The sequence below is a fragment of the Protopterus annectens genome, chromosome 7.part0 (assembly GCF_019279795.1).
Source record: "Protopterus annectens isolate FY-2018-M chromosome 7.part0, PAN1.0, whole genome shotgun sequence".
NCBI classification, from domain to species: domain Eukaryota; kingdom Metazoa; phylum Chordata; order Ceratodontiformes; family Protopteridae; genus Protopterus; species Protopterus annectens.
The window spans coordinates 1,195,333,674-1,195,358,520 of NC_056739.1; the positions used below are offsets into that span (position 1 = coordinate 1,195,333,674).

The 24,847-nt window shown below is 38.2% G+C and overlaps 1 protein-coding gene across 1 annotated transcript in view; it reads right to left on the reverse strand.

Annotated features, from left to right (window-relative positions):
* The window catches only part of LOC122806958, a 157,799-nt gene that overhangs the window by 83,677 nt on the left and 49,275 nt on the right, over window positions 1–24,847 (reverse strand). Inside the window, exon 4 of the mRNA XM_044077808.1 lies at window positions 3,461–3,635. Coding sequence (XP_043933743.1) covers window positions 3,461–3,635 — 175 coding nt within the window. The remainder of the gene's footprint in view (window positions 1–3,460; window positions 3,636–24,847) is intronic.

The following is a 24,847-nucleotide window of genomic DNA, read 5'->3' on the forward strand; positions in this document are numbered from 1 at the left end:
AGTGTCTGAAGGAAGTGGCGGACACTCATAGTTTAGCGTTTGCCACATTAGATATACAATCTTTGTTTACCATGATACCCAATGAATTGGGTATACAATATGTGCAGAAATATTTAAATATACACAGTGAATATTCAGCTCCACAGGTTGATTTGATCTGTTTCTTTTTAGAAATGGTACTTAATAATAATGTTTTCATGTTTGGAGATGGGGTATATTTACAAAAACATGGCGTAGCTATGGGCACTTCTTGTGCCAATAGCTATGCCAATATGTTCCTAGCACAATGGGAGGAAGATATGTTATTCTATCGAGTTGAGTTCAGAGAGCATGTTATGTTTTATAGACACTTTGTAGACGATTTGTTTATTTTGTGGCGTGGGTCCTATCAAGAATTTGTTAGTTTCTCTGAGGTTGTGAATAGCCTGCTAGAATGCTTGAAATTTACATACAAGTTTTCTTACAATTTTATAGAATATCTGGATGTATATGTTGAGAAGCTGGAACAAGGGATGATTAATACAGATATTTTTCGCAAAACTTGTCACAGAAATGCTTTTCTTTTCAGGTCTAGCAAGCATCCGGGCTACGTGTTCAAAAACCTTGTCAGAGGACAAGGTATGAGAGCTTCCAGAATGAACCTTTCGGAGACTGGGGTTCATTTGGAGTTAGCCAATATTGAAAAGAAACTGCTAGACAGAGGTTATACTCCAACAGAGTTAGAGAGACAATGGGAGGACTTGACCCTTCTGAGAGAGACTAAAGCAAAACCATATTATGGGCCTTCTAACCCCCTTGAAAGTTCAAGGAGTGTTGGTGGAGTTATCTTTACCAAGATTCCATTATATTATACCAGTGACATGGGATTGGTCACAAAGTTGTTTCAACAATATTGGCCGATCTTGTTGGTCGGCGATGTGATTGGCCATATAGTAGGTAGTATGCCCAGGTTTAGATTTAGAAATCATAAGAATTTGAAGAAACTTTTATGCACTAGTCAAAGGGGTATGGAGCAGGTATGTGTTGGTTACACTGAACCATGTGGTTCTTGTAATTGTTGTCGTTATATAAACACTACAGAAGTCTTTCAACATCCAGACTTAGGTAAAGATTTTTGGTTCAGAGGTGTTCACAATTGTATGACCCCCCCATGTAGTATACTTAGCGGAATGTGAATTCTGCGGGGCATTTTATGTGGGAAAAACTAACAGGGTATTACGAGATAGAATGAGGGAACACATGTATAATATAAAGAAGTGTTCCCCTAATAATGCCCTGTCGAAACATGTCACTGAGCTAGGAGCACATCATACTTTTAAATTCAGGGTTGTGGAGGCAATTAAACCAAGTATAAGAGAGGGAGATGTTACAACGTATACTGAATACTGGAAAGCATGCTGGATTATTAGTTTAAGAGTGGATAGGGGCAAGGGCTTGAATGAGAGGGCTTCCATTAAACCAGTCCTAAAGAGGAGGAGGCTCTGTAAATAATTTGGCTATTGTTTCTGAAATTTTATCTGATGTCATATATTTTTTATATATTTATATATTTGTATATATTTTTATATATATATTTAGTTTTAGTGATAGGGATATATTGTATTAATGTTTTGTGTAGTTATTTTTATATAGTGACTTTTATGTATTGCCTCCCAACTATAGATTTGTATTGGGTATATAACTTTAATGGAAGTTAATTGAATGATTATGAATAATTATCATGCTTCCTATATATATGTGTTCTTCTTGTATATGTTTGGTCTGATGAAGCTCCTAAGTGAAAGCACTTACCATCATTGAATAAACCTGTGTTTTAACAGATTTGTCATCTTGTGTTAATGGACTTTTATATGCGGTTGCGGCTGTGTGGAATTATTTCTTAGCCTTGATTGCTCCATGTTCAGTTATTTGTTTTGTTACATTTTGACTTTGGATTTTGGATCATGGAGCTCTTATCTCAAGGTTTGCCAGTTATTTTGTTTTTCAATAAAAATAAAGAGTTAATTTCCTGTTAATCACCTACTGTTACTGTAAATAGTTCATACTGCCTTCTTAATATATTTAATCCAAATATTCATCCTGTACTATTGTGTTTTTTACTTGTTTTAAAGTATTGGTAGTAGGATTTATTATAAACACAACTTTACATCAGATGTGTTGCCTCTGTATTGCTTATGTTGTTTTGTGTGCTTGTTTGTTGTGTGTGTTTCTCTGTCTGTGAATGCTTGTGTGAGTACATGACGTGTGTGTGTGTTTTTGTGTGTGCTGGACATATGTCTGTTGTCTTACGGAGAGTATAGAACAGATTTGCTTTGCATTACATGACATACAGCAATACATACATATATACCACACACACACACGCACACACGCACACACACATTAATGCAGCTTCACTCACGCTCCTAAGGCCATGCACACAGGTGACTAAAGCAGGGCATACTTGCATTCCATGTAGCATGTGTGCTACATGTGCAGAGCTGCAAACAGATGTTTTACATCATGTGGTCACCCTGCAAGCTGCATAGTCAATGTACACAGTCATCTGTTATTGCCATGTTTCACCTGTTCTTCTCCCCACTGTCAGTCTTTAGCTATTTAGTTTTCCACGCCCACAGAACGGTGTATGCCAGCTCTGTGATCAGCCAACAACTGGTACTTTGTTACACTGCAGCCACCAATGATGTGTTTTGGATCCATATTGTCATTACCTTGTGTGTGGCCTGTCACATTATTCTTAATAAAAATAGCTATATAGATCCTTTAGTCATTGATTCTGTGAGCCTCAGTACACATGGTTATATGTGTCCTTACCAGTACATGTGACAACCTACTGTCAGTCTTGATTGGGGTAGTTTTCTGTATATTAGCCTCTCCCTATCATGCCTAGTTGCATTGCCTTACATGCTATTACAGGTTTTATGCTTAATAACATCCTGATATCACTCTTGTACGCCATTGTTTTTGCATGGCCTGACATTCTGGTTCAATATCCTTCTCACAGTAGTATTTTGCAGTGTATGGGCAGTTACTATGGCAATGCACTGTGATGATGATGGCACACCAAAGGTCCTTCCTTGTAGATGCATTGCAGAGTCTCTGAAGCCACATATGATTCACAGTTGTGTGTTGTTGCTGGACTATTCCTATGTAGGCTTTTTAATAACATGTTTTCTCAGGTATTTCTATTGCCTAAATGTATATTCTCTTATGCAGTGCCTACAGGCATTTCTAAATCCTTCATGGCCCATTTTTCATGCTAAGCAAATAAAATGGAAGTAAAACGGTTCATTACATCTCTGAAATGAATTCTGATACATTTAAATGTTGCTGGGAGACTCCTACCTACTCTATCTAACTCTCTTATTTTGGTTTATATGCAGAAATGCATTAATTTTTCTGTATTCATCCTAGTAATGTACTTGTAATATATTTTGCTTTTCTTTCTTTTATGTTTTACCTTCACAGTCCTTGGATAGCTGGTAATTTTTTCCAATCTTTTATTGGTTATGTCCCACTCTTTCTCCCATTTCTCCCTTCTGTACTCAGATTCCTTATTTGTGATCCGTTGGAGAATAGCTTGATTATCCCTTGAAATTTTCTGGAACTCACGAAGACGCTTCTCAGAATTCAGACTGGGGAAACAAATGTATAGTACATCAGTTATTTCCCTAGTCACTTGAAAATAAAAAATGCAACATCTTTTACCTTAATTCATTGAAAAATAACCTGGCAAGAGATAATGACTGCTTGGCCAGGCTTGTCTGCATTTTTCAATTTCTAATTGATAAGAAGTATAACCTATTTTGTTGTTGCCCCATGTCTTTCCTGTGTGCTCTTACTTCTTCTCTGATATAATTTAAATTCTATAGACTCCTTGAAAAGTTTGTATCACACTGTACCTTTTCTGTGTAAAAAATGTTAATGTTACACTGATGTTCGTCATTCAGTATTAAAATCATCTACTGGCTCTAATGATTTAACAGTCAAGTTTCCTTTGGTCAAAATATAAAGAATCAAGCAGGAACTGTTGAGTACCCAAACCATCAACAATGCCTTCATTTGTAACACAGTACATTGATATATTCCAAGCAAACACACATGACAAAATGTTTTTTAGGGGACCACTCCCTTGATTTGGGGACAAAGACACCCACATCCCTTATTTCTAAACATTCTAACTCCAACGTTTTATAACATCACAGTATAAAATTTGCTTTTAATTACAATTTATCTTTTCGCTTTACTCTGACTCATGCAATCTTGGAGTCATCAGATGCATAGATATCAGACAACAAAACACAGAAATGGCTTCCTTGAAGAAAAATGAACAATAAAACCAACTCTAATCTCCAACTAAGTGGAAGAACTGAAAGATATGTTGCTATGATAAACACTGAATAAAATATATTTAATTCAAGAGCCATACGTACTTTCAGCTTGCACTGAAGACTTCATCAGATAAAAAAAACTCTAAACAAACTTTCCTTATATACTTAAAATTAAGTCACAAGATATTGATTACCCTACTAATTTAATATATTAATTAGTTTAACTTAAAGACCTGTATCAAATGTGTTGATACACTGTCTTTACCAAACCAGCAGTTGAAAAAAATAATTGTTTGCAGTTTGCACACTCACTCATATAGCTTTGTTGCTGGGATTGTCACCAACCATGGAGAAAAAGAGACTACGGAAAATCTGGGATGCAGTTTTGTTTCAAAGATGCTAAGTACGCACTTCTAAAATGAAATTATTTACTCAAAGAATGCCTATCTTTTTGCAGTCTTGTAAATCACATTTACTTTTGTTATCTATCTCACCAAATTGCACTTGCATTACCATGCCAGCCCTAGAACCTTTATGACTTCTACTGCTTCTCTTGAAAACTTAAGTAGTATACTCTATTCACTTTCCTTCTTTCCTTAAATTTAATCCCGCTGGTCCCACTTCCACTTCCTTCATTTCATCCATTCCTATAGTTGTGTTGAAGTCACTGATTCCTGTCTCCTTACTGCCACCTCTTCTTCCCTTACAAGATCCCCAACACTGAGTCTCCTGTAATCCCTCTGCTTACAGCTGCAGCACGCTGCCTTTGGCAGTTTTTCAAATATATTGCTTTTGCATGTAGGACTGATGGCACTGCATGGAGGTCTCTCGTTATTGCCCTACACAGTGGTAGCTGTGCCTTCTGCACAATGAGGGTCTGGCCTAAGTGGCTTCTTTATGTATAACATTCTCCACTATGTCTACTATGTCATATAAGAGTTGAACTACCAATATGGCCAACTTATCCAACCTCTTCTCCAAACTAAAGGACTATTGGGGCTTGGGTGGATTCACCACTTCTTGCTGACCCTCCATTGTTGTCTTAGGCTCACAACTCTGTCATCATCAGAAATTCAGTTTAAAACAAAAGGGGCATAAGCCAAGAAACTATTAAGGTTGCATAACAGCAAAAGGAGTTGCTGTATATGTATTTTTTGTTAATTAGCACTGCAGCTTCCCAAAGATTTTCACAGCAAAGCAACTAGCTCCACCCTCCCACCCACATTCACAGGGGACATTTTATAAGTGGCACTTAGCCACAGAAAGCTTGAAAAAGTGGAATTTGGGGGCTGGAAGGTGCTGGAGCTTGGGGATAGAGGAAGAAGGACAGTTTCATGTGGTGTGTTTGAAGTGTGGGAAGAAACACAGAAGAATTGGCAGGGGAAGGGTGGGTTGATGTCAGTTTAAGACTTGTAATATCTGTCAGGACACTCAGTAAAGATGGAGTCAAGCTAGATGTGTTACCAGCCTCTATGAAGTTTTTATTAATTTCTACTGTGAGTGCCAAGTGCTACTGGGATGATTATGTGATGTGACTTGCATACCCAATAGGAATTAACCTTACTTTTTAAAGCTATAAAACGCTATATATTACATTCAGGAAATATGTTTAGAGCATGCATCTTTAGAATGAGGACTGAGGAGGGGAACAAGGAAGGTATAGCTCTCAACTGTCTCCGATTTTGCATCATGTTTTGGTCTGTTCCTCATAGACATTGTGTTTTTTTCTGGCAAATCAAGGACTGTAATGACTAAATAATGACAAACATTTGACTTTCAGGATTTAATTTCCTTCAGAAAATGCAACTAAAATAAATGAAATAAAATTAAAATAAATTAAAAAATAAGTTTTAGCAACTGTCTAAGTATATAAGAACAACATTTAAACTCTGTCCTTAATTTTGAGCTTTTGTACCCCATTATTTTTGTCTTTGGCCCTGATCCTCGAGCTAAGAATTGAAGGGCTATAGAAGTAGGTAGAATGAGGAAGAATGTATGCTGATTAGAATACACTAAACCAGATAAATCATGGCCTACAAGTAAGGAGCTGGGGGATTCCGAATAAAGCCAGCATGAAAATCATGCAAGACAATAACATTTTTAAAGGGTGTTCAGTACTTGCAGAACTGGTACAGCTAATAAATAACAACTGTTTAAAAAATGGTTATGTAATTTGACAAAGCAGGTACATTAAAATTTAAACCTTGTGGACATCTCTTAATAGAACATAAAACAGAAAATGTTCATTATCTTGGATAAATCCTAGGATTCAGAGAAAGGCTCACCACTCAGAGTAATTATCCACTGCAGGTCAATCAATTACCTTGATGGTGAGAAAATACAATGCAGAGACAGGTATGGCCACAGTGTGAAAGATTTTATTATCAGCTCATTAGAATGTCTCTGAATCAAGCACTAGCACTGTAAGACCTGATGGTGGCAATGTTCTCCCTAACAGCCCATGTATTGCATTTGCAAAGGCATCCTCCTGCACTCACTCACTCACACATGCACACACTCACACACACACACAGACACACACAGACACACACACACACACACACACACACACACACACACACACACACACACACACACACACACACAAATCAACAAACCAGCTCCCCCAAAGTTGATCACACTCATGGAAACCCTCACACATTCCCTCACATGTGAGCAGGGCCGGCCTTAGGCATAGGCGAACTAGGCGACCGCCTAGGGCGCCGTACAGGCTGGCCTTGTAAAGGGCGCCTTATGTAGTTATTTATTTATTTTAATTAATAAAGTTTGCGCTCTTCTCTTCGCGCTGGAAGTTGGGACCAGAGGGCAGAGGGCGGGGGAGGGGACGCGAGTACCCTCCCACTTACAGCTGAGGGTTGGCTAGGAGGCTATAAAAAAAAAAAAAAAAAAACTTTAGTCGACGATGCAAGAGTCTTCTCCTTTAAGGAGAAACTTTTGTGCGGCATGACGCCAATGTCAACTAAATACGTTCTGCAGTTCAAGCGACGTGCACGTGATACACACACAACGTTGCGTTCCTTATAATGGGTACGTTATGTTTTATTACTTTATGGTATTAGCACGGTGTTTGTATGACTGAACTTAAGGTAGCTGTTAATGAAAATAGTGAAGAGAATTTTTTGTAGGCACCAACTACTGGTGTCTTTAGTTTTTAACTCGTGCACAGGTTATGGTTTCTAATTTTGAAAGCTGACTGCGAATGTCTTTGCATCCACAAGCAGAAAAAATGCACTATAACTGGAACTGGTGCATGTAATGCTGTTGGCAGTTTTTCTTCTGTACAGAAGATTGGTTGCTTTCAAAACAACTCCCAGCTGTACAGTGTTCCGATCTTACTGTCTACTTTGCATGCCCTGTACTCGGGTCATGGGTCATATATTTACATGTTTTGTGGCCATAATCACGACGCGTGAATTCTATGTATACATATGGAGATTAGTTTGAATAGCGATCAAGTTTTTCCATTCTGAAAACAGTTAACACCTTTGTAGACTTTAACTTTTTTGGAATTAGTGTTCTGACTATGGGAATGAATGAATGTATTGCTCACCAGTGAGGTAAGAGCCAGTGCTGTCTCAAGTGTCCCTTGTCCTGTTCCGTTATTGTGCTATTTTTTTTCTAGGAGTACATGTGCAAAGACGTGTACAACAACAAACAGAATTTTTTTGGGGGGTGGGGGAGTGGAATGTTCTGCTGTCCCAAAGTGTCATTATGTTTGTTTTGTTGGTGGGAATAGACAGTAGTTAATAAATATAAATGTAATAGTTTTCCTGAATGATCAAAGCATGTGGCTTACTACCAGTTTGACAACACCTGATATTTCCTGTACAAGAGATTGAGTTAAAAAAGTGGGGTTGTCAGGGTAAAAACCTGACTGGAATGCAAAAAGCTGTTCTACATTAATGCATGCACAGAAATGGGTCTTACTAATTAGTTACAATAGGGCTCAGAAGTTGGAACTATATCACTTTAATGTCTTTATAACTTGTACTGTGGAACAGATGGAAGGAGAAGCCTACCTGCAAATTACAAAATGATATACAGCACTATTAGTCTGCAATTTAGGATGGAAAACATAAGGAAGAATATAACAGGATTGGATAAATTTGTAATTGTGCTAATTAGTGGTTCCTTTTTCAGATGAGGATGAGCAGAAAAGTTCTAATGCTATAAAACTAAGTAGAAGGTGAATCCAAAAGTGTGATGCATGACTGCTTACAAGATAACTTTAAGAAAGGTATGATGTGGACAATATTCAGTAGTCATGAACTTGTCTTGCTGTTGAATTGGTAGTATAATATATGGAACATGGGTACTTTGAATGCGTATCTCATAGGTTAGTACTAAGCTTAATGCCCTTGTGAGCCATTTTAAGCTTAGCCAATTATCCCTTGTGGGACTCAAACCCTGCACCTTGGGTTTGTAAGGCAAATACTTTAATCATTAGGCCACCCTCCCAACTCATCCATTGGATGCTAACAGAAATAGACCCATGACAGAAAGTAAATAAGATGGAACATTTCTGAAATACTAGTAGTAATCAATTTCCAGTGAGTCATCCAAGTGTCCTCTAGTTTATTGCCCCTTATGTCAGCCACTGGGACTTTAAAGATATTGGCATAATACCAACAAATGAGCTCCACCCTGTATGTGAGTATTTACTGGCTGTCTTTCAGGACACTTGTGTTTTGTTTTTGGTTGATTCATTTTAGAGAGAGACTTACCAGAGATGTGAAACACTTTGACAGAAGGTCTGCCAAGCAGGTAGGTAGGTAAGTAGGCACAATAGTTACCAAAGACACAATTCTTTTCCTCAGAAAAGATGGTATTAAATTCTGGAATTTCAGCTTCTTACTTAATGGAAGATTACATTTTATGGAAGCTGGCATTTTAGGCCAAACATTTTTTTTTTATCTTGTAAAGCTTTAAGTTTGTTTACTTTAGTATTTTTTTATTTATTTATTTTGATTTTTAATTAGAAGCTCTAAAATATTGGAATTGTGGGAATGACATGACGTTACACATGACAGTCATGGGTATTCCTGGTATTTCATAAAGCAACATTTTCAATTAAAGACAATGATTTATGTATATTAACAGTTACTTACCACATCCTATTCAAATAGGAGTGAACACAGTTTGTGTGATTTCAGTGTTCCATTTAGCTTCTATGGTATAAATCCTTTTCCGTAAGAAGAGTATGGCGGTATAATTTTGATAGGCAAATTGTGCATCTTAGTTCTTAGAACAAAGTTCTTTGGGTGATGGACTCTGACCTGGTGTTTTGTATAGCTGATAGGTGTGTTCTGATATGGTTTTGAAGCATATGTTTGTCAGTGCTGCAAAATGTAACCATCTGGTTTGTCACCTGTTGTAAGCTGCCTATGGAGTAAGTTCTTGACCCATTACCAACACTAAATCTAAGCCAAACAGTAACAATTAATCTGAAGTAGGAGATTCATTTGTCAGCAACCTGTGGGGTATGGATCCGATATCGGATCCGAACCGGCAACAGTTTCCAGCTTATGGATCCGAGCTCCTAGCTCCTCCCCTCACCCATAATGCCCTGCTCACCCTCCATGACCTCAGATCTAGTTTGCCGCGCATGGTGGAAGGCTTGATCCTTGAGCTCCTTAAGCTAAGTGCTGTTTTTTGAATATTAAGTGTAATTTTTTTTGCTAAAAATGTAATATTTGTGTGAAAGAGTTAGGTTCCCCTTTGTTTTATATACTTTTGGTATAATTCCCTCTCCTCGCTGGCTGCGTAGTGTGTGCTTGTGTAGTGTCTCTTTGGGGCCTGCGTGTGTGTGTTTAGTCTTTCTGTTTTAAATCTTTTTTTTTTTTTTGTTAAAAAAAAAAAAGATGTCCGAGGCCCCAAAGCCTATCTTTTCTAAATGTACCGAGTGTGGCCATAGTCTCTGTCCGGCTGATGGCCACACTCGGTGCGTTCTATGCCTTGGGGTTGAACATCTCACTTCGGGCTGTACTATCTGTGCAGCGTTCAACCCCAGGGCATTGAAAGTGCGGAGGTCAAAGCTGGTCCTGGCGGGACTTTTGCCTCGGACTCGGCTTCGGCCTCCGCCCCTCCAGTAGTACCTACCCTGGTAGTTTCTACTGTTCCTGCCCCTCCTCCTCCACCCGGGACTCAAACTCCCGCTAAAGGGTCGGAGGAGAGGGAGGCCAGGAAGAGGAAGCAGAGGGAGAAGCACCATAAGCGGCGGGCCGAGACCTCCGTCTCGCCCCCCCCCCCCAGCTAAGCAGGCTTCCCCTCTGGCTGCTTCAGCTACTGGATCTCCTCCTCCTTGGCTCCGGTCACCTTGTTTCTCCCCGGGCCCCGAGGAGGAGGAGACCTGATCTCCGTCGAGGCTATCGAGGCGGCACTCAAAGCCTACCTCAGTAGACTCTTCGAGATCCACCTGTAGCCTTTCTGATGCTGATATGGACCGGATGATGCGAAGGTTCATCCAGGCTCAGATGCAGATGGGAGTGGTCCTGCCCCCCCCCTCTGGGGGGGAGCTCGACCCCATTTTTTCAGCCCATTGCTCCTTCTCCGAGCCGCTATCCAGGCTCGGAGCGCTCGGAGCCATGCAGCCTTGGAGCCGGGAGTGGGTCGGCACCGATAGTACTGGGTACTTCGGATCCGACTCTGCCCTCAAGTCTGTCGGATCCATAGGCTTATTTGTGGGTGTTATGCCTTTTGCCTAAAATAGACCATGCATGTCAAAAATGGTACTTTTTTCCAACTTAACAGAAGTAAAAGGAGGTGCAGAGCCAGGACTTTTTTGTGCAAAACAGGGTCCTTTGAGGCTACAACCTTCCATGTGAGTAATAGCAGACTTACCTCTGCATAAAACATAAATGTTGACCAATGTGCATAAGCAGCCCTCAGGCTGCACTTGCAGTTTAACTATACTGCAAGGTATCTGTTACAGTATGATTTTTCATGCATTTAAAAATTGAAAACTGGAGTGCTTTTGGTGGGAGTGACCCATATGTGGGCGTGGCTCAAATAGGGGTGTTCCTTAAATATGGTGTGGGGTGGGGCTTAAGGGGCGTCACAGCAGTACTTCGCCTAGGGCGCCATTTCAGCTAAGGCCGGCCCTGCATGTGAGCTCTAAAACACACACACACACACACACACACACACACATATATACACAAACATCCCCCGTATATTCACTGAACTTGCCTGCACAGTGAGAGTGACTAGATGACTGACATATTTTTATGGAAGTCAATTTTTCATGCAACACTGAAATGTTATGCATCAACTGTGAGCAGTTGATATTTTTCGGAGTGAGCACATAGCTAATTAGCAGTTGCTGCTCCCACAGACTGCCACATTATTATGTGGCTCTGCCACAATAGTGCCCACAGTGCTGAGGCCCCCACCAAGGGAAAACCTCAGAACTAGTGAGGTCTAATAATCAGAAAGGCTTACAGCGATGTGGAAAAGTGCCATATTAAGGCCCCCTCCCCCCATGGTAAGCCTTTCTGGATCTCAGCTGAGATGTTCACAATACAGAACTAGGTCAAATTCAATCCTTAATGGATAAATTGTTAAATGTCTGAGCAGAAGAAAAAGCAATATTGTTTGAGGGGTTCAGGCCATGTCTAGCAAGGTCTGATTCATCTAATCCTTGTTGCACATCCAAGGAGGGCTAAGTTTGGGCTTTTCTGAAAGTTATTGGAAAAGACTGTCAGAATACTTTAGAAAGAGCAGAGGGGAGGGGTGGACTGAGAAGGAGTAATTCAGGGTGGCACCTTAGTAATAATGCATGCTAACCATAACCCTGCCCCTAACCTTAATGTGCATCTTAAATTAAAAAAAAATACTACGACTATTCATATAAATTAGAGCTGAATATGGCTGGATTTTAGGTAGTGCATCAGAAAACTAAATTTGTTTCCTTTTTCAATGTACTGATTTTCGATGCGTTGCATTATCATTATAATGATTGTTTGACATGTTTTGGTTGCTGTTTTGTTGTTGATGAAGTTAATCATTATATAACTGCACACACACGCGCGCGCACACACACACACACACACACACACACACACACACACACACACACACACACACACACACACACACACACAAATCCCACTAGAGAGAATCTTGAAACATGGAGACTAAATGGCCAATAGAATGGACTTACATATACTAGGTCTGAGATGGCCATTTCTTAGGAAATTCCCTTTTCTCCAAGATATAGCAATCTTGAATTTTGTATATAAATCATGGGGGGGGGGGGGGACTCCCACATTAGGAGGTGGGGTTGCCCCCCTGGAAAAAAGAAGTTTGAAGGAGAATAGTAATCTTTGAGATTCACTCCTTTCCTGGGTGTTTGGTATTTATTTCTTTGGATTGTCAGCACTCGACACTTCGAATGCTGACATTTCAATAGGGAGGCTGTAAATACACATGAATAGATAGTAGCCTGCCTTCTTAGTTTTTTAAACCGCATACTTTACTTTTTGTTTTATTTAAATTTCATCATTTATACTTTTATACTGCACCACAGATGACACCAATAAACAGTGATTTTACCATTTAGCTAAAATGGTTTTAATTTAGCATTCTGCAAGGTGTAACAAACAATTAATTTAAAAGGTCAACTTTTTTCACAAAATATTCTGATCATGATTTGGACTCTTCCAGTTTCTAATGGTGTCTCTTTGTTCTAGAGTTAGCTATATTAATATATGTTTTTACAAGAAAAATGCAGTACAAATGAGAATTTTCCAATTTATTTATTTTTCCACATATTATTGTGTCTTCCTTTACTGTGAGACAAAAATTATTTTACAAGAATAGTGTAGCACAGTTATCTTTATGTAGGTCCATTCTCTAAATAAATAAATAAACAGTCAAGTAAAATAAAATAAAATAAATGCAGAACATATGGTAAAGGAAGAAAGAATTCAAAGAGTTATGTGTAGTCTAGAACTTAGGAGCATTCTTACTCTGGTGTTTTCTCATCCTATGACAAAGGCAGTTTCTCTAAGTAACCAAAAACACAAAAGAGGCACACCACGATGATTCTTCAAGCTTTAATCGAAAATCAAGACATCAAACGAACAGCTGTAGCTTAATAGTAAGCACTTTCACATTTTAACAATGCTTCTTCAGATTTCAGTTTCTCTAAGTAACTTCTTTCATACCTATTCTTATTAGCAGATAACTCCATGGAGCCTGGAGTCTTTTAACACTTACCGGCACCATTCATCCCACACTTTCAGATGGTAACATGAGAACTCAATTCCAAAAATCCCTCAGGCAAAATCTCCACAGACAAGTGGTTGAATGAGAGTCTGAGTACAGGTTACAAGCAAGAATTTCCATCAAAGCCCCTTCATCAGATGATTTCACTAGAAGAGATGTTGCCCAAGTTTCTTTTAAATCCTGAAAAGTGGTGACAGAGACTAGAGAATGCCCAACATGGTGTTCTTGTATCTAAGCAAACATTTGCCAGTAAAGAAATTACAGATGTTAACATTTCAATCATGAATTTTTATTTCTCTCCCTTCTGCTTCTTTATACTTAGCTGGCAACTCTGGATCCAAAAAAAGACGTAACAGAGTATTCCCATTTCCTACCATTACAGAACATAACTCAGCTTCAGGGAAGGACAACAGAAATGTCAGTATGTAGTCTTACCAGTTACCATGGCTAATTCCCCAGAGATATCCAGAAAGTGCTTAGCCCCAGCTATAATGATTCGCAGAGAAAGTGGCCTGCACATTTACCTTCTTTGACTGACAAACTCATTAAGTCTTGGTCTTTGCAACAATTATTGGCAAGTCTTGAAACAGTCAGTCCACTTTTAGAACCTGTAGGTTGGACTATACACAAAAGAAAAACAGGCTTAGTCCAAGACTATGAGTGTTGCTGATAGCCTTTCTGTGTGTGATATTAGACTCAGATCAACAAAGCATTTTTCTTGGAAGAGAATTAGCTAGATGGCATCCTTATTCCAGGTAGCATCTCAGTCCAGACTGTTGGCCAGGTACTTTCTGGCATTCTTGGTGATATGTTAGCCATTGTCATGATATTCATTACCAGAGTTTACATGAAAAAATGTCAGCATTATCTTAAGAGTTTGTCATCACATTTCGGACTCATTGGATTTTCTTTTTACTCAGCTTGCACTAGAGGACATGAAATGCTGGTTATAGTTGCTTCATCTGACTCTCAGCAAATTTCTTCTATCACTTTGATTAGTAGATTTAACAATAACAGATACTTTAGACTCCAGCAGAGGTGCTCATCCATGGGAATTACATCCTTTACGCAAAGAAAAATGTACATTAACTTACAAGAAATGCTCTTAGCTGTCAAGGCATTCAGAAGTGTTTTACCTGAAGGATTGATTCAGGTGTTCACCAATCACTCAACAGTCATGTGGAGCATAAACATAGTGGCACAAGACTGTACCACATATGCACACTAGGCATACAGCTGAGGGAACTGGTATTATCCATATGTCTCCAGTTATAGGCAATCCATCGCCAGGCACAAAGAACCTTCTAGCAGAAGTCTTAGCTGTCCAGTTCATCTATAGTACAAGTAGTTGTTTCATGCCCAAGTCTTCAGGGGCCTGATTTCTACTTGAGAACGATCATGCAGTGATCTGTCTACCTCTTAGAAGAAACCCCATTTATCCAAGTCTTATAGCATATCCTATGATACATCGTGAAAACGTTGGAAACCCAGCAGTCTGTTTTCTGTTCTGCCAGTTTTCTTTCAAGCAAAGGTTTCTGAAAAAAAATCAGTTTGGCAAATCCTGGTAATTTTGCTCTGTTATTTCAGAGAGGTATTATTGAATTTCCTTCACAACTAATTTCATATGGGATAGTGCAAAATTCCCTCTTATTTGGATTGGAATAGTACTGGGAAAGATGTTGTGGGGTTAAGGGTACTGGATCCATATTTGTACTTTGATGCTGTTCAGCTTAAAACTTATATTTGTTATAAACAATGATTATTATTTTCTCAATGGGGTGGATCCATCGGAAGTGTCTAGGATCTCCTTCTGGGCTTTCCTGATAAGGAAGACTAAACCCCCTCATGTAGTATAGCATGATATTGCTGTTGTGTCTTTCGGCTTTTCCCAGTTAGGGGTCGCCACAGCGGAACTCCGGTCCGCTAATGATTGGCAGTAGATTTTTACGTGCCGAGTTGCTGGCCCTGACGCACAACCTTCAACAAAGGTACGCCCATTTACGTATGTCTCCACACAGAAGACGTTCTAGCTGAGACTCAAACAGGACAACGTCTTACTGTGAGGCGACAACGCTACCGCAGCACCACCACCGCATTTACATTCCTGAAAAATATGTATTAGATTCTGAAAATGTAATTGACTAAAAAGGATCCCTACTCCCAATAGAATTTTTAAAGAGAGATGTTAAAGGACAGGCAGGTATGGCAACCCATTGGTATGTTGGGAACAAATTAGGGAGGCTACTATATGGATGGACTGGAACACTGTCAGTGAGAGGTTTGGGTTGAAGACAGCCTGAATGCCTAAATATAATGGCTTAATGGCATTGGTCAGAGACTTGAGGATCTGTGAGGGCAGGTCTGATTCAAAGCCTAAGACAGTGTCACTACTGATTGAAGTAAGAGGAGAAGTGCACGAGGTTAAAGGGCTTATTAGCAGTGCCCTTAGAGAACTGACAGATCTGAAAGCAAACCCAGTTGCAAAAATGAAGGCTGTACAAATTATAAAGTTAAAGAATTATATTTCAGAAATGGTATGCAGTAGGATATGTTCCTTGACTAGATGTACCACAAAATTCAGAAAATATAAAATAAAATTTCACCAGGAAGTTTTATTCTCTTGTGTGCTTACTGTATATATATATATATATATATATATATATATATATATATATATATATATATACATACACACATATATATATATATATATATATATATATATATATATATATATATATATTCCCATGTGCATTCATAGATTGTTGGAGACATGAATGGAGAGAAAACAACATTTGGGAGCACATATTTTGGGCATTTTCTGCTCTTTTAAATTTTAATGCAGAATTATACAATATAATAAATGTAATATATCCAATAATTTATTTCACTGTACAGAACCTTCTTATATTTTATTTTTGCTGCTTCTGGAGAATGGTTTGAATTAAACCCAAATGAGACCAGACTGTTATTGCTGGTTGCAAAGGAAATAATTACAAAATTGTGGAAATGCAAATATAGCCCTGAAATCAAGACTGTCATAGATATAATGAATTAAATATATATGGCAGAAGAGAAGAATATAACTGGAAAATCTTGTCAAAAGCATTTGAGCAGATAGCTACCTTGGCTAAACTTTAAGGTTACACTCTTTAAGAACATTTAAAAGTATGAAAAAGGTTCCTACTTAAAGGTCAAATCCGATGGCTCCAACCCATAATTGGTAGAGGGGCTGTAGGCTGAGAAGATCTAAAGGCACAAAGATCTAAGGGCCCAAAGATGTAAGGATATGAAGATATTAAGTTATTGGTATAGTTGCTAAGCATGATAGGTTAAGGTAAGTACAGAAAATGAAATGGGCAGATAACCGTGTTATATAACTAGAATACTAGTTATAAACAGAATGTATGAATTCTTATTCCAAGCTACTTTATTGTCAGTTTATATACTGACTTAAAAATAGGTTAATTGTATAGTATTTAGTAGTAAAGGTTTCCTTTTTATTTTTTCTTTTGAGTGGTTATTGTTTAATAATGCTTTTAATGCATTTTTCATGATTGCCTGCTAAGGTTTTATGCATTAAAGTTTGTTAATAATGCTTGCAGCATTAATAAAGAATAATTATAGATTCCAAGACTTAGTTAAAATGCTTCAAAACAAGTTATAGCTCTGTTTAAAGAAGCATTTATCTATTAAATGAGACATTAATTTAAAGGAACTCTCAGCCAAATGCATATGACGCCAAGGCTTCATTTCATCTAAAGATAGATAAATATATAGAGAGATAAAGATATAGATATAGATATATGTAATAGAGTCAGTCATAGCCCTACATGAGGTATTCAACTCAGAATGATCTCAAAACCTGTGCATTTTTCAGATCTTGGTGTGTTATATAAATGGTATATCTGCCAGGAGGAGTTATGCAGCAATATGCAAGGATTTATTCCCTCCTGGCCTATATACATCTCTGGTAAGGCATACAAGCCATAACCAGCTACAAGCCTGCATCATCCCCATGTGGTAACAACACAGAATTACTGAACAAACTAAACACCTACTTCAGCAAATGTGATATGGACAACAACACTGTGCCAAATAAGCTCCCTGTTGAACAGGGTGAGGAGGTGCTATGTCTAAGAACATTTGATGTTCTGAAGACCCTGAGGTTAGTAAACACAAGAAAAATAGCTGGTCCTGATAATATTATGGGAAAGGTTCTAAGAGACTGTGCTATCCAACTGTCCACTGTACTAAGAAATATATTCAATACATAATAAAAATGCTCCAAACAAAGATAAAGATGAAAAACACCACAGGAGAAGGAAATAGGCTGTAAAATCCTTTAATTTACAGCTAGTGGCTGGTACCTCAGCTTTTTGCCTTCAACGGATACAATGCATCAAGCACAGCCATCCTTTTAAAGTAATCAAAACCCCTAACAATTAATCAATTTAACGTGACACATACCATATTTCACCCATACAAATGTAAACACATAGCTGCGGTGGTGGTATAGCTGCGGTGGTGGTGCTGCGATAGCGTTGTTGCCTCACAGTATGACGTTGTCCCGTTCAATTCTCAGCTAGAGCATCTTCTGTGTAAAGACATGTGTGAATGGGCGTACCTTCGTTGAAGGTTGTGCATCAGAGCTGGCAACTCGGCACGTAAAAATCTACTGCCAATCATTAGCGGACCGGAGTTCCGCTGTGGCGAACCCTAACTGGGAAAAGCCGAAAGATTGATGAGTAAGAAAAAACCTTTTGAGTTTTTAAACATTACACAAAATGTACTTTAAATATTTTTTGACTAATTTTTAAATATTTTTATTTTTAAATAACATATTTATCCAAAACTGCTTTACAGCATAAACAGGCTTGCCTGATATACTAAATTAACCTTCAAATTGAGACCCCCTAGGTGACAGTGTTTTATAGTTTAAAATGAACTTGCTTTCCAGTTCCAGTAATTTCCTAACAATATCTCCCCCCCTTATTCAATACCGGCTAGGCAAGAACAGTGAAGAAAAAACAAGACACTTTTCTTTCATGCACATAAACAAAATGTTCTGCGACTGGACCTCTCATGTTTTTATTCTGAATATCTTTCAAATTACCAACACGTAGGTCTACCGCTTTCACCTTTACCATAAAATCAAATGATGGCACAATAATCTCCCCTGACCCATCTACAAAACTATTAGGTGTCATCATAGACAATAATCTAAAATTTGACCTACATGTTAACCAAACTATCAAAACCATCAATAAAAAACTAGGGTCACTTTACTGAATAAAAGCCTTCCTAACCCCTCCAGTTAAAATTGCCATAGCTCGCTCTCACCTTCTTTCAACCCTTCTGTATGCATCCCCTCTACTCTCGAATTTAAACAAGACTGTCCTTAAACTCTCAGTTTGCTACAACCACATTGCCAGGTTTACCACTGGGCTGCCTTTTAGGACACATCATTGCATCAATCTAAATCAGCTTTGGTGGCTTGAACTACCCAGCCTAATCCAGTATAACCAACTGATTATGGCCTATAAAATCCTCTATAATCCGGACAATACTCCTGCACTTAAAAATATTATCACCCCCTATAACAATCCTAGACCGCTTCGATCCTCTAACAAACTACTAATTCAGACTAGCAAAATTAATAACACAGCCGGTGATTCTCTCTTTGCAAACTCTGTAAGTAGATCCTGGAACTCTCTTCCAGCTGATATTACCTTACTTTCCACCTTAGGTCAATTTAAAACTAGACTCAAACAACATTTGTCACTTAACTGGTTATGTCAATGTATCAAGCCTGGCTAACTCTCTCTAGAATGTGTTAAAATCTGTTAACCAGTTTACTGTGTAATTTAATTTAATCCTGACTTGTGCTCAGGATTAACTGTAACATGTGGAACTTGTTTAACTTGCTTACTTATGTAATCTCTGTAAATAGTCTATTTGTAATATGTAATGCTGGTATTATGTAATGCGGTATCTGCTTACCCTTGGAGCTTTTCTCCCCGGGCCTCCGCTGAAAATGGACATGCATCCAGTCGGACTATCCCTGTCAACAAATGTAAAATAAAAAAATAAAATAAAAATGTTCCATAATCCTAACTTTAATGGCCCTCTTAGTTTGTCCAATATACCACCTGATATCAGTGCACCCACAACCTATCGCATAAACTACCCCCACATGAGTGACAACTAAATCTACCCTTACACACAAATCTTTTACCATTGATGAAATTTCCCAGAATATTTCTAACATAAGTACAAACATTACAGTGTCCCAAGCAAACACACCAGAAGGTTCCCGTGAACCACTAAAACACCCCATATTTAAGAGTTCCTTCAGATTGGCTAAGCCCCACCATAAGAGAATCTAATAAATCTAGGAAATAATTTCCCCACATTTACATCCTCACATACAACATGTCTGTGTCTTTCGGCTTTTCCCGGTTAGAGGTCGCCACAGCGGAACTCCGGTCCCCTAATGATTGGCAGTGGATTTTTACGGTGCCGAGTTGCCAGCCCGACACCCAACCTTCAAAGAAGGCACACCCATTCACATACGCACCTACCTGCATGTCTTTCAAACATCACTCGACCGCAGGAAGGACATGCAGACTCCACACAGGAGGGGCTCGAGCCGAGAATCGTAAGCAACATGCCACAAATCCAAAATAATTGTTCATTATTTCAGAGAAACCAGAAAATTTGGATACAAAAAGAGATCCTTCCCATCAACTTCACCTGACATATTATTACAGTTCCTAATTTTCATACTTTTAGTTCCATGTTTACCATTTAAAACTTCATCCAAGGCATGCTGCAAAACATCTTTACTATACCCTCTTACATGGAGCCTCTTTTTCGCCTCCAAGAGAAATTCCATCTTACAACCCTCTTCAGATGTGTTTCGGGTAATTCATCCATAGGTAAAGAATTAAGCAAATGGGGGGGTGCATGCTTTCTGCATGTAAAAAATTGTTAACAGCAGTAGATTCCCTATGAGGCCTAAACTGAATGTTCTTTTCCAAATCCACATAGAATTCAACATCCAAAAATTCAATTTTAGATTCACCTTTTACCAAAGAAAAACTAAGATTGTGCTCATTAGTTGAAAAAAATATTTCAAACTCCCGTGGGTCCCCCTTACACAAAAAATAAGACCATCAATGTATCACTTGATCAACACAACATGTTTTTTTGTAAAATTCTGTACAATAAATTAATTTTTTTCTCAAAAAACCCATATATAGAACAGCATACGTAGGGGCATATAGGTTCATAGGTTCATACTAGGCTATCTGCCCGAGGGCATTTACAAGCCTAGCCCATCGTTTTGTGGCTTACGCCACCCCTTTAGTATGGGGAACTATACCCATTATTTTGCTGTGCCTCTGTCGAGCAGTGACACTGAGGTTATCCCTGGGGTATATCTGTGATCTCCCATCCATTGGTCAAGATATCTCTTGAACAAGGCCAGCGAGGTGCTCTGCCTCACATGTACCGGGATTTTGTTCCACAGCATAGGGAGTCTTTGGGTGATGAATCTATCCCTCCAGCACGTCCTATTAATAGCCGTGTCAAGGTTTAAGTCTCCCGCCCTTGTGGCTCTGATGGATCTAGATTTTTTGAGGTGCCCCCATTGCCGTTCCCTTAACCTGAAGGAAAATGTCATTTTCAAATTTAAAATAGTTGTGTGTCAGGCAAAATTCCAACAACCTCACCACAAATGGAGTTCTAGGGCCCTCACCCATAATGTCTCAAACAGCTTCCAACACCCACTTCAACTGAATATTCGTATATCAAGAATTAACATCAATCACCACCCAATAGTATTCATCATGCCAGGACAATTTCTTAACCTCTTTACATAACTCCTCAGTATTTACCACATGTGCAGGAATCTTTTTTTTTTAAATTATTTCAATAAAGAATCCAAAAAAAATACCTACATTTTGTAAGTATGAGCCCATCCCCGAGACAATAGGTCTCCCCGGTGGGTTCAACAAATCCTTATGCACTTTTGGTAAAGCATAAAAGGTGGGGTCACATGGTTTCTCAATGTATAACTTTTTAACATTATCCCTACTTAAAAAAACCCAACCTCTCACCTCGTTCCAAAATTTCAAACAGCTGTTCATTAAAATCATGCAAAGGATTAGAATTCAATTTCACATAATCCTCCTGCATCAACAAAAGGCTATACACCATCTCATTATATTTGGCCCTTGACATGACCACCCATTTTCCACCTTTATCTGCCTGTCTGAACACAAAATTCGACAGTTGACTTTCTTTGTAATGGAACACATTACAGGCAGGTACAGGGTGTTGCCATGGGCACACCCTGTGCCAACTCATATGCTAATTTTGTGTTAGCCTTCTGGGAAGATAAAAATATTTTTAAATGTGAACATCTATGAAAGACTTCAACAATTTTTTATGCCAGAATTGTTGATGATATTTTTTGTTGTGGGCACAGGGCAGTGATGAACTGTTAAACTTAGTTGATTACCTGGAGAAAACTACAGATTTTCTTAGGTTCTCAAGAGAGCATAGCAATGAGACCATTGCCTTTTTAGATGTCACATTAAATAAAAATGTAACTGGTAAGATAAATACCACTTTGCATAGGAAACAATGCTGGAGATATCATTATTTGAATGCATATAGCATGCATCCTAGGCATACTTTTCATAATATTATGCAAGGGCAAGGGTACAGAGGTTCTCAGCTGTGCACAGACAATAATGAGTTTCAGAAAGAAATAGATGTGTTAAATGAACATCTTAAGGAAAAGGGGTATTCAAAGGAAAATTTAGAAAAAAATAAGAGCAGTATAATACCTAACAGGGAAGCCAGTGCTAGACCATGGTTTTCTGGTCGTAAAGAACAGCAGGGAGATAAGTTGAAGCCATCTAATAAGTATGACATAAAACCCAAGGTAATGCTATGTTATAGTAACAATGTGTATGGGATATGTGATATTATTAAGCAAAACTGGAAGATACTAAGAAGTGACAATCACTTGAAGGATATTTTAGATGAGAAACCTAGATTTACCTTCAAGCGAAATAGTAATATAAAACACGTTATGCATTGAATCTGGTTTAAAAAATAAGAAGAAGGCTAACAGTGTTTCCTCTGCACACATGAGAACAGGGACTTTTCCCTGTAGGCATTAATACATCTTGTTACAAACAAAAAATACACATTTGAGTTTTATGCAGATTTCCATACAGAGAATGTGGTTTACTTGGCATGCTGCAAGTCATGTCCGAGTTTTTATGTTGGAAAAACTAATTGTAAGTTAAAAACAAGAATACTGCGCACCATTTGTCATTTATTAGACAGAAGGATAAACATAATGCATTGTACCAGCATGTTTCCAGTTTTCCAGATCATACTTTTGTTTTTATGGTTCTGCATGTTGCACAGATGAAAAAGGGGGGGGGGGCATTGTCAATGATACTGAGTATGCAGAGTTAAGATGGATTATACAGTTGGCTGCTGACAACCCACCTGGGTTAAATAGTTCTGTACCTTTAAAACCAGCCTTAAAGAAAAGGTGGGTCAAGTATAGAAAGTAATTGGTTGCTTTTAGAAATGTTTTAATATTTAAAGACGGTCATGATTATGTGAAGTTTGTCTGATGAAGGGATTTTTAACCTGAAAGCGCTTACGTTTTATAATAAAAGATTACAGCCAGTTTCGACTCTGTTTCATTTGTTTTTGGATTTGTTTTTACAAGAGGTTCGAGAGGAGTCCTTAAGGGAAGCTAAGAGGCTTGTGTTTTGCTAAGACTTGGTGTGTGGGAAGGGCTAGGAAGATAATCGACAATCCCACTCACCCTGCCCATGGCATGTACTTCCACCTTTCCTCGGGCAAGTGGTATTGCAGCTTACACTGCAAAACATCTAGACTGAATAGGAGCTTCTTCCCTCTGTCCATAAGGCTGCCGAACTTGAATGCCAGGCATGTCAGCAAATAATCAGAACAATATGCCACTCGCTATGAAGTATCAGCTATAATAATCACTCTGATAAATTGCTTCAGTAACTGGTACAGTTAGCCTGGTTTCTTATGCTATTACTTCCTGAATGTGCAATAGTCAGGAGTGAGTCACCACTCCATACATGTGCAATATGAATATCAGAATATATCATACTACAACTGAAGTGCAATATTCTAAGCAATCACAATGTGAAGTCATAGTCTTTGCAATACCTACTAGTATAATATTGTCTAATGTCTTCCTGTCCAGTTGTGGTAATTTATTGTGTTGTTTATATTTTAATTATTGCACTATGTGCCTTAGTCTTACTGTCATTCAAACTATGTGTTATATTGTTATGTCTTACACGGGGACTAAAGCAACGTAATTTCATTCACCTTGCCTGGATATTTAGAAGTAAATCTCTACATAATCTCTACAACAGCAGATATTAGTGCTACCATAACATCACTCTTGGTACGGGATGAGGCAAGGGCAAAGATGAATGAATCTACTATGGCAGAAGTGATATGGAACATCTTATTGCTGTTATGTAATAACTAGCATTTTGGAAATGTTTAAAATTATACAGTATGACTATAGTTCTTTTATTTCTAAATTTTATTTAGGTTTTATTTTATAACTATCAGTAACTATCAAGAAATACTTTCTTTAAAGTTATCAACTACTGTGTCGTAGTGAGGAATTACAGTTTTTCCAATGCTTTTGTGGGATTATTACAAAGTAATTCTGTAACATTAGTTTGATAACAGTATTGTTGCCATTAAAATGTTTTTTAAAAAATATTGCCGTCTAGAAAAACTTGCAAACTTATTTTTAATCTTGCTGTGAAAGATGCAGTTTGTGGTCACTGGATTCTCTGTGCTGCTGTCTGATCCAATCCACCCTCCACCGTTCTGACTCTTACATGCATTCAATTAATAGCACAATTTACACTAAACAGAAAGGAAGACTTAAATAAGCACTAAAAGTAAAAGACAAATAAGATCATCTGCAAACGTTTAAGAAGTCTGACTGACATGAAAAAAAAAAAAACACAGCTGTGAGCTAACAGTTGAAGAAAAAAATTAAAGTGAATACTGAGGGACTTCCATGCTGCAGTAAAAACAATATTTCTTCTGTTGTTAGAGCACACCACATTTTTCTGTCAGCCAGTTAGAAAACTCTAGAGCCCTTCTTGTGTTTTAGTATTTGTTTAATTCCTGTCATTTTCTCTTTGGTCTAAATTTGATGTTTTTAT